At 41.7% G+C, this 14,580-nt stretch overlaps 1 protein-coding gene across 1 annotated transcript in view; it reads right to left on the bottom strand.

The window, feature by feature from the left end:
• LOC307257938 (protocadherin-15-like) overlaps positions 1-10,834 on the bottom strand; it is a gene marked incomplete at its 5' end in the record, with an annotated part of 140,002 nt that extends 129,168 nt beyond the window's left edge. The window contains one exon of the mRNA XM_080037302.1: positions 10,744-10,834. Within this exon, the coding sequence (XP_079893428.1) occupies positions 10,744-10,834 (91 nt within the window). The remainder of the gene's footprint in view (positions 1-10,743) is intronic.
• Positions 10,835-14,580: the final 3,746 nt, after the last annotated feature.

Genomic DNA, 14,580 nt, shown 5'->3' with positions numbered 1-14,580 from the left:
AAGCCTTACTCAATCAATCAATCAATTACTAATTACTAATAAAGGATTTGATTAGAGTTGGCAGAAATGTGTATGGTTCATCTAGAAGTTTTTTTGGGGGATTGCAAAGGGTGTCTATGAACTCGTGTATTGGAAAAAATACATATGTCTTTAATTGTACTTTGCCAATGATACAGTCCGAGATGCAGACAACCTCCTAAGCCATTCATCTTTTTACATTGCAGCTCATCGATCGCTGTATTACCGGACTACCAAGGCAAGCTGAATTCTGCTCACTGACATTTAGTTTCAAAAGGCATTTTAACCTGGCACTTGATTCAATAGCCTGTGCTCTCCTGTGGCTTCATCTGCAAAAAACACCTTTTTAGCAACCAACAAATCAAAGAGCTGCTCCCATGGATAAGAGATCATAATATAATATAATTATAATGATATCAAAGACCTTTAAAAGGGACAACAAACCTACAAAAGGATCAGAGGCTTCTTATTTAGATAACTAAGAAACACAAAACCTTTCACAATCTGCAGCAAAACATGGTTGCCCTCTCTTGATGTGGGCAGCCACTCATTAAAAATAGTGAAAGGATAGAGAGAGCGAGAGAGAGAGAGAGAGAGAGAGAGATTTCAGAGAAAGGGCATACGCAATGAAGGGTAACTTGGGAACTAATTTCTCATCCTTTACATGGATGGCAAACTGCCAACTCAACACAAGATTCCCCTTATCATAAAAGTCATGTCCATATGCAATCATAACTGCCTCTGCCCTTTCACATAAATATCAGGCCCCATGTGATTATGAAGGGAATGTCTAAGAGAGCCTATGGAAAGCTGCTCTCTTCTACCAGTGGTCCCCCTGAGGCGGGGATGTCTGCTGAAATCTGGTTTGACGAGAATCTACTCAGAAAACGCCAAGGTTGGAGGTTAGAGTTATGGCTAATCCCCAGGGTGCCACGCGGCCGGGGGAAAGGGTTGAGTAGAGAAAGAGCAAACAGGGTCAACGATGTTTTTTCACCATTGGATTGATAGAGTTTATTTAGCAGGGATCCATTTTCAGTAGGGCAGAGGGGCATTCTGGGACAGGTCCAGTTGGGCTTGGAAAAAGACGGTGGGTCAGACAAAGGGCAGTGACACACATTGCCAGGTAATAGCTGCTCATTGGCAGACAGAAGGTTGAAACCTTGTGTACTGAAGTCATGGGGGCTGGGGACCAGTTGTCCACTGAGGTACTCTGACTCTACATTTGAGATCACAGCATACAGTAAGTGTAGCTTTTTGTTCTGAGTATCTCCCACTAGTTTTTATTTTTCATTTCTCAAAAACTTTAAATGTGTTTCATTTTATAGTTTTTACTTTAAACTTCAAAATGCATAAACTAATAAGAAATGTTAAACTAATAACAGAGAAAGGCCTTTATACTTACAAAAGCCCTAAATAATAACGCGTTCCGAGACACACTCAACATAAAAACAAACCATTATGAGCCTCGTTAATGGTAGTAGGTGTCACATTCTATTGCATTATAATGTACAGTTGTTTCTTTTATCATCTCTGGAATAAGTTGCTAAATGTTCACATGAACTGCAGCTAAACAAACTAAGTATAAGGCAGGTATGAATTTTTCATTCACCTATCGATGCAAAGCTCCAACCTGCCATCTACATGAATGCATTTCATAATGAACAGATATAGTGAACACTTGTTCAATACAAAAATCACTCTGTGGTTAAAATACTGCAGCTGTTGTACTGCTAAATCTGCAAACGTGTCACTTAATGCTCTTAGAATTGATCTCTTACAGCAGAGTGTTTCAATTATTCAAGTCATAGTGAGACTCGCTGAGAATGTGTGTTATTACTTTGTTTTGTAGCTTTGGCTATTACATTAAGTTAGTGTGGCCCTATAGCTGATGCACTTGGTGAGAGCTGCCACAGGACATTGTTAGAACATGTCAATTGTATTATTTAATTGCTACACCTTTCCATAATGGTGACCAATCATCCTCAACAGTCATGGGCAAATGCCATGCTCCTCTTCTATCAATGGAATACACAACAGATTAAGACGAAGGAGTAAACCACTGTAATTCAGGAAGGAAATGCGCCTGATGGCTGAAAGATGATGCTGCTCCAGGATTTGTTTCTAAGCCTACGGTTTCATAATTCACTAAAAAGTCTCAATGTTTGCTTGCAGCAACTAATTACAATTTCATGAGATGTCAATTGTACAGTACATAGAGCTTTGATCTCATGCTATTGCATTTCCCCAAAACAACAGATTTGATGCAATTATAAACCAATAACTATAACAGCAGCTACAAAAAAATAAATCAAACCCAACTCAAAGGGAAAGAATACTTGGGAATATGTGAGTCCGTTCTGTTTTGTGAACAGCCACAATCTTGCAGCACACCCAATTTGCGCGTAGACATTCAGCCATTCAACGTCGCCTTACTTGAGAGGAAAAAAACAACAGTTAAATCGATGAGGAGACAGACAGTGCTGTGCGCGTTCTCTTTACAGCATGTCTATGTTTGGCTCAAGGAAGGCAATCACTGTCTCTGCCTCCGTCTCTCTCAATTTATTTCTCTCAGAATCTCTCATCATTAGAGGAGCGGGTCTCTCTTTGGGGCTTCTCGCTGTAATTGCGTGTGTGTACAGTGCTTATTCTTAAGGGGTCAGGACTATAGTACACGTCAGTGCAAAATGGAAAGCAAGTGGGACACAGACAGGTGGTGAAAAAAAGAAAGAATAGTTGGGGGATGGGTGTGAAGAAGAATGTTAAAGAGATAGAGGTGGATATTAATCCTAGATGTAAATCATTAGTGGCTGATAATGGGAGAGAGAAGGGGATTCCTTTACTATTGTGTAGGGGGCGCTCCGCCTCCATCTCACCGTCAGTACCCGTCCCCCCCACCCCTTCACTGGAGCCCATGTGTGTCGCTCTGTGGGGTTAACTACACAGACAGGAGGGCAAAGGTTGCAATCACACTCACTGTGAATAGCTCTGCAGTGCACGCACTTGCTTACGGACTGAGCTCTAGTGTGGGGCTGTTGGTACAGACCACAGGCAGCACAGAGCCCCAGCATTACCAAGAGTGCCCCCCTCACGACCTCCTCCCTACCCCCCTGCCTTATTGTGCTGCCCAGGGCCTGATTACACTCCACTAGCAGGCAGATTAAAACATCCTCGTCCCTGTCACTGTGCTGCTGCTACCCCCCACTCAGCAGGATTTCTGCAGCAGAAAGACACAGTCTGCACATCTGGCCCTTAATCAGACAATCCCAAAAATAGACAAACAATTGTGGGTCAGAATGGATGTGCAGATGGGAAGAGAGCCAGAGAGTGAGAGAGGAAGAGAGACGGTCATAGTGTGTGAGAGGTGGGCTGATGTCACATGGCAAAAGTTTCCACAGGCATACTAACTAATCCGCACCGCACCTCACCACACACACACACACACACACACACACACACACACACAAGCAAACAGTCACACACATACGACTGATTATGTTTGCGTGTTGGAGTGTGTGCACACATGCATTTGCCCGACATCTGGACTTAGCAATGGAGGGATTTACGTAGAAGTATGGAGAGTGTACATCTGTCCGCCCTACTTTGGACTTCATGACTAAGTTTTTCCATCAAATATGTGTTAAACTGCTAGGCTTGCTAGTTCTAAAGGACCAGTGGACATACATGGGGTTCATATAATGATTTCTTAAATGGTAACCCCTTGGTAGGTGAGATTTATCTTTATAACAGTATTTCATTAAAAGAAGAGATTCTAAGATCATAATTTGCTTTTAAATTGTATTTTCCGTGGTGAACAAGCTATTAGAAATCCATTACTGCTAAATAGTCTCGCAAAGCCAGACCAAACTACAGCACGTAGTATGGTCTGGAAGCACTCTGTTTAGAGCCGTCTATTCGGGTGGGGAAACCGGGGGAAACTGGACTAGCCTGTTTGTATTTGTTTAAACCAATCACAATCATCTAGGGCGGGGCTAACCCCGGGAAGCAGCAGCGGTGTCCTGCAAAATAGTGCCGGGGGGGGGACTTATTTTGATGGAACGTCTTCACGTCCAGAGACTGTCAGAGAAATGGCTAAACCCGCAAACGGCACACAAAAACTATTAAAGGTCACATATTATGCTAAATGCACTTTTTAAATGTGTTCTAACATATCCATGGGTCCACAGTGTGTCTAGAGACTGCCAAAATATTTTAAAAAATAACACTCTCCTTTTCTCACAATCCCCCTTTCTGAAACCACCACCCCTCCCCCACCCAATATACTCCAGTCAGAATTTTCCCCTTTTCTGACCTCACAAACTGGAAAGCCAGAAGCTTCCACTGTGCAGCCCACACCCCTATTTCTTATTGGTCCACGGCCCTGACAGACAGAGGGCGAGGCGTATCTGGCTTCGCTTCCGGACAGGGGGCGGGGGCAGCGCAAAGATTGTATATTTACGAGGGGAGCTGCAGCTCTTTTTAAAAAATAGGCCATTGTGAGATTAGCTGAACTTCAGCATAGTACAATAAATTATCTGAAAGTTTTTTTCAGCAAACAATTAAAGAAAAACGTATTAGTGACCACTAAGACCATATAATATGGTGTATAATAGTACCGAAAAGTGTATAATATGGGAGCTTTAAAGACAAAAGGAATATACATAGTGTGTTGCTTTCTAACCAGCATGTCAAGACACCATACACTTTAGCCCCCGAGGAGCTCACGGGATAACTTAACCGGAGTTAACTAGCCACGTAGTGTTATCTCTGGTAACATTATCATCGGCGGTTGAGAGGACGGCTACGGCGGTCGAGTAGAATTTTTAGCATTCGAGAACTTATGTCACCACCTCCTATCGCTGTAGTCAGAGCCGTAGTCCGTCTGTTTACAGGCAGAACAGGGTTTTGACGTTGTGAGCGCTACACCAACTGCAGCAAGTAGCCGTAAGAGTTGCTAGGTGATAGTGGAAGCCGTTGGAATCTTTCCCCGTCGCTAAAACACCGCTGCTTAGTCCCTCACCAAAGAAAGGGAACGGCGGATCTTAATCTAGCTGGTTATAAGGTCCGGTGCTCAATTCAAACCCCCATGCTTCATTTTCCAGAGTTTATGAGGGTATTTCTGCCCGGGGGTAGTTGTACAATGAAGTTGGACAGCTAGGCTAGGCTAAACTAGGCTGCGTCCCGGACCGCCGCCGCCAATATTATTATCCCGAAGTATAGCCACACTTTATTTCCGTCTACAGTAATGTGACTTCTCACACCCTGTGTGTGTGTGTGTGTGTGTGTGTGAGAGAGCGCTGCACATAAGCACACGGGTTGACTGTGAGCGAATTGTTTCCGAATTTGAGGGGGATCACAATAGGGGAAAGCCAGCAACCGGAAAAGGAGGGGGCTGCGTCAGGGCTGCGTTGCTTTTCGACGCAAGCGAATAGACGCTGGCGGAAGTGGTCATGCCAGACTACTGCTAAAAGACACATTCAATTTATTTCAAGTACACAATATTTTATTCATTTGAGGAAGGGCAAATTAATAATATGACACTTTTCTTCAATACAATCAACTAATGTAATTGTTGAATATATCCTAACAGGTGTCAAGGTCAACTCCATTTACAGACATTGGCCGCGTTTCCCAGATTCGTTAAGAGCCTCTTTGGAGCTAAGTACTTCTTTGGAGCGCTCTTAAGAACGCTGTGAAAGAAGAATGCGTTTCCCAGATTCGTTCTTAGCGAAAGAAGTTATTTCACTAAGATGGAACTGCAAGATGGAGCTGACCCACTCTTACAACCTTCTTTGCGACCAAATCGTCAGTGATCATGCCATCAGGGAAATGTATTTCCTCCACTTTTCGAAATAATAAAACAATGCTCAATGCGGACCACTGGCACAATAAACATAGACTAATAGTAGTGGAAAAAAATGTGTTTTAATGAATTAGACGTTTTCCACACAAAAAATTAAAAAACATCAATAACCCTGTGGCATTTCACAGATATCAAAGAAACAGATTTAATTGAACTCAGCTGAACCTCACCCGAAGCAGCTCCACCTGCTAAAAAGGCGTTGCCAAAGTCAGCACGTGTGAGAAACCATGGCTGCAATACAACACCTTCTCGCTGCGAACCAACAGCCTCGCCGTGCGCGAAGCCAGACGGTTTACATAAATGCATACGTGCGTCGGCACTTCTCCCCACTGGACGTGCTATCAGACCGGGCCGTCCAAGCAAAGTAGCGGCTGCCCCGTGCGGAGATCCAACGGCTGATCACGCTGGTGTCTCCACACATCCAGAGCAACCCACTGCAATGTTGCCTTCAGCCCGGAGATGCAGCTCCTGGCTGCGCTGCGTTTTTAGGAACATATCAACCTGTTCTGAGGTCCAACAACCCCAGCCCCTACCCCTTTACCACCAGTCACCAAGCAAGCACTGATCACTAAACCATAAACCCACAACCACCACATCACCCATATCAACTATCAGGCCTGAAGGCTGAAATAAATAAACAGAACCAGCAGATGTAGGCTACATGTTACGTCCTGCACACTATGATTATTGCTGCAGCGTCCGGGTGCTTTACCTGAAAGTCTGGCACTGGAATGCTGTTGAAAGGGCGCACAATACACACACGTCATTAACCTACGCTTAGATAAATTACAAATTGCCTGGGACTTTTTGTTGCTTGGTTTGAAAATTATCCACACAATACATGGTTGAAAAGAAACCAAAATAGTTTATTGAAACCATATGGGGGAGGGGTTACTCCGCGCTGTCTTTACTGGGCGTCTGCATTACCTGCAACGAAGGGAGATTGATTAGTGAAACCTTCGCACTCTTCCTTTTTGTTTGGTTCTAGAACTCCTGCCACTTCTTCCTCACAGCACGCCAGTCACGCAGGCCACATGGGCTGGAGGGGGACATATTTTCGGCTATGGCCTGCCTAACACGGTTCTTCACCGTGATGTTCTTTTTGCCCCTTTTTCCCCGAATAAAACTCCCCGGTGCTGCCAGACCTCGTCCACTAAGACGCCCATCTCCTCCGCGGTAAACCACGGTGCCCGCTTGTTTCTTTTGCTGCCGCTTTCTTCCACTCTCACATGTGTGTGCCTATATGCACCGGGTATATATCCACCCTTATTTCGACCCTTCTTTGGTCCCAAAGAACGATCGAATCTGGGAAACGCGGCCATTGTGTGCACATTCATATTAATTATGAGGTCTGAGACTCATAATGTCTCCCTGCTAATTAAACAAAGACACTGTGTGACGCCCACTGGAAATTGCTGTTCTCATCCCTCCATGACGTTATTAAGCCACCTGAAAATTTTGCTACTTTCATTTGACAGGCAGACAACAGACAAGTGGACCGATCAGACACAAAAAATCAAGGGCGCCTCGAGGTGGGCGGTGCAGCCGGATTTACGGGCTGGAAGATGAGGGAAGTGGTGCTGTTGAGTCAGGTGAAAATCCCTGCTCAAAGAGTTCATCCCTGGGTGAGACTGAGGAGGCAACAAAAAGCCTCCACAGTCGCCCTCAGATGCACTGCGCCACACTCTCCGCTACCTCATTACAACCATGACACTGCAGGTCATTTGCTGTCAGACTTTGATACAATCAGAGCTCATTTGATTGCTGTGTAACTATCACTAATTCCTAGCTGCAACCTTTGGTTATTATTTTGTCTGCTAGCAGTCAAATTACAGGCTGCAGGCACATCCACAATCAGCAGAATGACTGTCTCCCTCACCCCTACCTCCCTGACACAGTAAGAGAACAATGGCAGGACAGGTTTTGATCATATCAGTAGAGAAAGCATTTTAAAAAGGGTATTGTTTAATGATATTCCATGGGCTTCATAGGAATTATGTAGTAATTTGCAATGAGATGGACCGATTCACAGAGTTGTTTTTACAACCAGTCCTTCACGCTGTAAGGCATAAGTATTTATTACTTATTATTGAGAAATATTTATATATGAATCCTGAAGTTTTCTTTTTTTTGTGCAGACAGACATTTAAGATTGCATCAAGCCCCAACCTCAGCGATTTTTACCAGCATCCAATAAGGAAGTGACCACAACTGTAGTAACCGGAAGTGCCACTGGGGGGGTGGTACCAAGACTGAGCAATTTTTCTTTAACTCACTTGTTAGACAGGCCGTTTTCAAAGTCTTATTAAACCTATTACAGCCTGGTCCACAAAACCATTTTAGTCTGTATGTTTAGGTCATATCTCCATGACAACACTGAGGGGGGTGAATTTTTTTGGACCACGCTAGTTTTTATTCTTTTGGAGGTTAAAATGTATTGGCGCGATCTCTTGAGTGACAGCTCCCCGCCCGTTGTCCCTCACTTTGCCTCGGAGGTATATGTCAGCGATCTCCCTTCCCCTCACAAAATGGCGACGCGCACAAACCAGGATTATTGGATGCCGTGTGAATAACTGAGGTCAGCCCGCATGCTACATCCATATTATTTACTATCTATTAATTGCATGCAAAAACACAGAATAACAAATAACTTAATTTTTGTTTTCATTTTAGGAGACAATCAAAATGTAATGTCAAAATATAACTTAGCAGCATTACTTTTGCTGACAAATATTACATTTGGAGCAAAAGGGGCGTGAGTGACATATTTGGTGAAAATGACTTTAATATATTGTTTTAAAAGTTCTTGATAAGTTCTAGCAAAAGGTAAAAGATCAATGTCACTATAGGTGTAAGTGCATTATAAATAGGCTAAAAGAGCTGACAATATGAAGGAATTGCAGAAAAGACCAACATTTATACTACAGAAAATGGGTTATCGAATATATTTGGAGAATCTGATATAAATAAAGGAGAACATATGGTAACACTTTATTTTAGACATTTAGAAAAATATATTTTTATATGAATTGCTTGAAGACTAATCTCTACCTCCTGTACAATTCTGAAAATGTCACTTACGCCCCTTCTGCACCGAGCCATCAATTTGTTCCTTATACAATATTTGCACCTAGCAACTAAAGTGTGCTTATGATATTGTATCCGGCCAACATCCCTCAGACCAATCTGAAGTACATTAATGTATAATTTCCTACACAAGAAATAATTTGAAGGAAGCATAAAGTAGGTCATTTGTTTCTACATGATAGACAGACTCTGAAACTGTCTGTTATGGTGAGTAAGAATTATAAGTAGAAGTATATTATATTACACATTCAAAGTGTAAGTACAATGACTCACTTTATAATTAAAATGTGCCTCTATTAAAATCCTTTCACGTAATGGTCAACTTTTCCTATAGCAACGACTGACCTCACTAACCTGCATGAGTCTTAGAAGAAGAGGACAAGACAATTCAAACACTTAACTCATATAAGCGCACATTAGCACGAACTGTTTCTTTAAGCAGAGATTCATTTGACGTCAAGGTCAGTGAACCTACTTTAAAAATAATATATATACTATATTATATGTAACATATATGTAATATATATAATATATATATAGATATGCCTGGATATTAAAGCAACACCATCTAAAGCTTTTGAGGGCCGTTCTTCACTTCCTTATATGTTATGTTTTGGGCCAATGGATTCATCAATGCACACATCGCATATGTATTAATGTGGTCAGAGCCTTAGGAGTGAAACTACATCCAAAAAGGAAACCACAAGGCACCTGTCAACTTGTTTCTCTGCTGAAATGATGTACAAACAAACACATGAAGGAAGCAACTTTGGGGAAAATCAAAATATGACCTGAATTATGTGCATTGTTTGCACACAAGGGGGAGGATTAAAGCACGTCTGTATGGCAAGTGCGGCTTCTCCTCAGCACTATTTCTAAAGACCTGCCAATCTTACAAAGCTGACATCCACTTTCAACTGGCATCTGCCACAAAGTCAGTGACTATAAGATTCCTTCTGTTATGCTGGGATCTTAAACATAAGTAGTACAAGGAGAAACCTCTTGGTAGATCAGTGTAGGGGAAAAAGCTGCATTATACCCCTATCTTTCAAAATGATGTACATTTGAAAGAAGGAATACTGAGAATACAGTGAGTTAGTTATTTGCAGTGAAGCACCTTGTAGATGTGCAGAGCTCATCTGAAAACGCTCTGTTCCACCTCTACCTTAATGAATTCAAACTTTTCTTGAACCCAAATGAAAGTTAACTCAAACTAAATCTATAATTTCTATTACTGAAGGCACCGGGATGGAACACTATCATTCTTCTTGCTATTCGTGAATACAACAGTGCATTATGTGTAATGATGGACTGAGTTGGCTCTAAGTAATAAGTGGGAGGATTACATAAACAGGAGGTATTCATAAGTCAAACTTTTCCGGCAACATTCACAAAACACAAAGACGGGAGAACTGCAATAGAAAATATTTTCTGAGTAAAGACCTTGGAGCTATACATTTTATTGTCTTTTTAAAAAAAAATAAGGTTTAACCGCAGTCTATTTAGAGTTCAAAAAATAAGGTTTAACCGCAGTCTATTTAGAGTTCATAATGCAATTGTTCAAGTGGTCTACACCTCAGTGGCACATCATTTTTCAGGGAAAAAATTGTGTTACGCTGTCGTGCAAAGTTTGTTCTGCCGCTGTGCTCCTCCTAACAGTGAAGAGAGAAACATCGTCTTTTCCACATCACGAGTGTCCTCTTTGCAGTGCAGCTAAGGTTAAATGAAGTACAGGGGGAAGCCTGAGGGTATTTAGTCCCAGTGCTTGCTGCTCATACCTTCTGTGTCCTGGCCCCAGCTGTGGCTTAGCAAAGAGAGGATTGCCATTCCTGTCCCAAGCCATCTGACGAGCCACCACCCCCGCCGCATCTTCTGTCGAGCCTTATTGCCTGCCCACCTGGACAAAAATAAATAAATAAAAGAGAGATTGAGAGAGAGGATTTTACATTCACGTCTAAGGAAGCCTTCCAGCGCTCACTCATGCACAGCTGTGACCAAAACACACAAACACACACAGGCACGGACACAGACACACATCTACCTACAGCATTATCGTGAGGTCAGAGTTTGTGGACTCAACATCACAATAATCTCGCAATCCAACTTTGCTTACAATAAATAACATAATCCACTGGATTATGTGAGTCAATCCAAAACTACAGTATGCAGTTACTTCTAGATTATTCCAAAATCAATAGAATTTTCGGAAATGTACTTTGATTTACCAATGATGCAGATTTAAATGGAAGTACTGCCCTCACTTAACCCATTGATGACGGCTGCTGCGCGATGCCACATTGGCTCTCCTGCCTGATGCTGCGTCGTGCAGCATTATTACTTTATCTAATTTTCATGGCATTCCCAGCATAGAATGCACTGTCATTGGTTCAAATACACATGAGGTGGGTTTTGTTGATTTTTTTAAGACCACGTGACCACCCAAAAGTTGTGTGGTTTGCCGAAAATCATGTCAATCAAAAAAATAAAAAATAAAAAAACAAAACAAAATAATAAAAAAAATATGCCAGCTATGTCGGCGACAGAACAGTTAGTGGCGTTTGGTGCGCAGAATCAAGGTCTACTATAGACTACTGACGAAAATCACACAACACATTGCATCTATTTATTAACAATATTTAATAATTTTCTAATTCATCTAATTTTGACGATTTTTAGAAATATTTGTTGGTTTGTAAGCGCTAAGGGAGCATGTTTAAATAAAACCTGTGAACCTTAACTTTTAAATGTATTTTATTTCATGTTTCTATGTGCTACACAGGCTTAGATATTAAGGTTTTGGTAGACTTGACAATTCGTACTATTTTTTCAGAAAACCCTCAGGCATTAAGGACATGCATCCTAGATTGCCATAGTCATCAATGGGTTAATCTACTCATGGTGGTACATGTATATATAATTCCACTACATGGCATTGAACATGTCATTCAGTTCTGGTGGAATTGAGTGACACAAACACACAAATGAAACATCCTTCTCAGAATTTACAACCTTGCATAATCAAAATCCCAAGCCGCCACCACCACCACCACCGACAGCACAAAATAATCAGTGAGCAAACTGCAGCTCAGGCATTGAATCAGCTTTCATACTGTACATGTTATGACGAAGGTGCCTGAACCTAAATGAAAGACAGGATTTACAGTAAATACACATATTCATCATCTAGTGAAAAAAATCACAAGAAAAAGCGATGAGTATGGATGGACTGTACGTTGATCCTTGTTGTGCAACGATGACACTAATCCAAAGCGCACAGCCTCCACTCTGAACAAGAGGAAGGCAAGGTGTCAGTACCAAGGAATAAAAGGGGAGTTTTTTTCTCTTTTCTTTATCTGTCGGAGCTTTTTGATGTCACACCTTGCTCACAGGGCCTATATATTCTCAGAGCAGGCGATAAGCTGCGAAATCAGCTTCCAGAGCATATGCTAAAGGGACGGGGAGGGACTCACAAGCATCAACACTATCATATCAAAGCATGTTTGACAAAATATAAAATCTCCGCTTCATGCTATCAGCACATTTTGTAAGTCCCCTTTCTCCTTCTCCACATATACATTGTGTGCGATATGCATTTGCTTACTTGCTCTGTTGAGAATCGGTGTGGACATACTCCCAAAACAGATTTTTACACCATTGAACCCAAGCGCACCCAAACAACAGACGTCATCAATGAACCCTCTGTGGACGGCAGCAGACAGCTGATGTGTTCTCTTCCCAGCAGTGCAACAACAAGAGAGAGTTCACACTTCCTATTTTCTAACCACCTTCTCATTCCAGCGGCTCCCGATGGTGTTCCCTTTTGAAGCAGATTTGATTTCCCACATTCGTACATCTATCTTCCTTAAGAGGGCTGGGTGAGATTGCTTTGATCCCTTTCACATGAGGGGAAAAAAAACATAGACCTGCACAACCAGCCAGCCACCCTGAAGAGAGGGAAGTTAGTTCTTCCATAACTTTTCATCCAAATCTCCCTCTTGGTTGATATGGGAACGCTAACAAATCTCATTTACATATAAGGCTAACAACCATTTTTCCTGCAAAGCCTCTTGAAACCTGGGCTAAAATAGTAAAAAATCAACATATGACACCAGGGTTTGGTGTCCCAAAAACCTTTTTACAAAAATCTGATTGAAAATAAATGCCCATAAGTATTATGAAAGTTAATTATTATTATTTTTCTTTAATGTCTAGACAATTTGACAGGACAGTGTGGGCGTGGCAGTATCAAGCATATCCATAGCAACAGTGTTTGTGTTTATAGATCGTTAAGGCAGAGAACTTCCTTGATTGGTTCAAAATAGCCCGCCCCATCTAAACTGAATATCCGTAAAGTCTATCAAACTTTGGAAATGTGGATGCATACTATCATGCAACTAACTCCCCGAATGACATAGTTAGAGGGTTAGAGTTAGAGAGTCACATCATGAGCCGATATCAGTCATTTTGTCAACAATCCGATGCTATGCTCCAATTTCACTTTGCTCTACCCCAACGCATATCATGTTACCGCAATCCAACCACAACTCCCTCCCTGTGAAGTGGCTCCGCCGAATACAAATGCCTTTAAGTATATACTGTACAGTATCGCTGCTATCATGTCTCTTTGATGAAGGGAGGGAGAGCAATTCCACTTATGAAGCAGGGAGTGGTCAAAAAAATGTAGCGTGTTAAATGATGGGGTGGAGAGAGTTGAATGAAACAATCATATTTATGGATTGCACCGAGAGTGAAGATGCTGTTCTTGATCCCTTAAGTGCAGGGTCTCTGCGCTGCGTGAAAGAAAGAATGAAAAATAAATAAATAAATAAATACACAAGCATATCTCTCTCTTTCTTTCTTTCTTCTCTATGTGGCTTCGATCGCCTCTCATCTGGCATCGAGTTTTTCCTTTCAAGCCATCCTGTTCCTCAGCTCTGGTGTTGACAGACTGTCAGAGGTGTCCCGATAACAGAAATCACAACTTTGTATGAAGGCCAGACATGTTACCATAAGATAATCGATAGTGTACTTCTCCTAGAAAATAGAGAATGAGTAAAATAAATAACAGCTTGAACGCCAAACATACACACTGACACTACAAAATCACTCGAGATTTAAATAAATATATTAATGCAATACAAATCCATCACTAATTTGTATAGGTCATTTACCGATGTGCAGCATATAGAACACCCTGAACAAAACGTTTGATTTAATATGAATCATTAGCAAGGCAAGAGCTTATATAAAAAGACAGACAAAACCCCTTTGGCTTTTCTAAAGAGTATCTACTGTATATGAAAGACATATCAAAGTTGTGCAGTCACACCCCGGCAGACTGTTTGCATCGGCTTTTCTTGTGGATACGGATGATCAGCAACCACTGATGCCATGTCAGTGTATGAGACAGATGGTTTGCTGTTCCCACTGTTTGAGACAGTGGTGTGTAATTGGGTGGTGGCAACAATTATTGTATTACACCCTTCCATTTCCTTGCAGACTGATCAAAACAAATAAAGCTGTGTATTTGCTGACCTTTATAAGATGTGCAGGTAGGCTAACTTACCTGTTTGAAAGGATGTTTTTAATATGTTTGTTCTTTATTTTCTCCTAAG

This window comes from Ammodytes marinus, assembly GCF_949987685.1.
Source record: "Ammodytes marinus genome assembly, chromosome: 11".
Lineage (NCBI taxonomy): Eukaryota > Metazoa > Chordata > Actinopteri > Uranoscopiformes > Ammodytidae > Ammodytes > Ammodytes marinus.
Note: the sequence above shows the minus strand (reverse complement) of the source record. Positions and strands in the feature narration are given on the sequence as shown.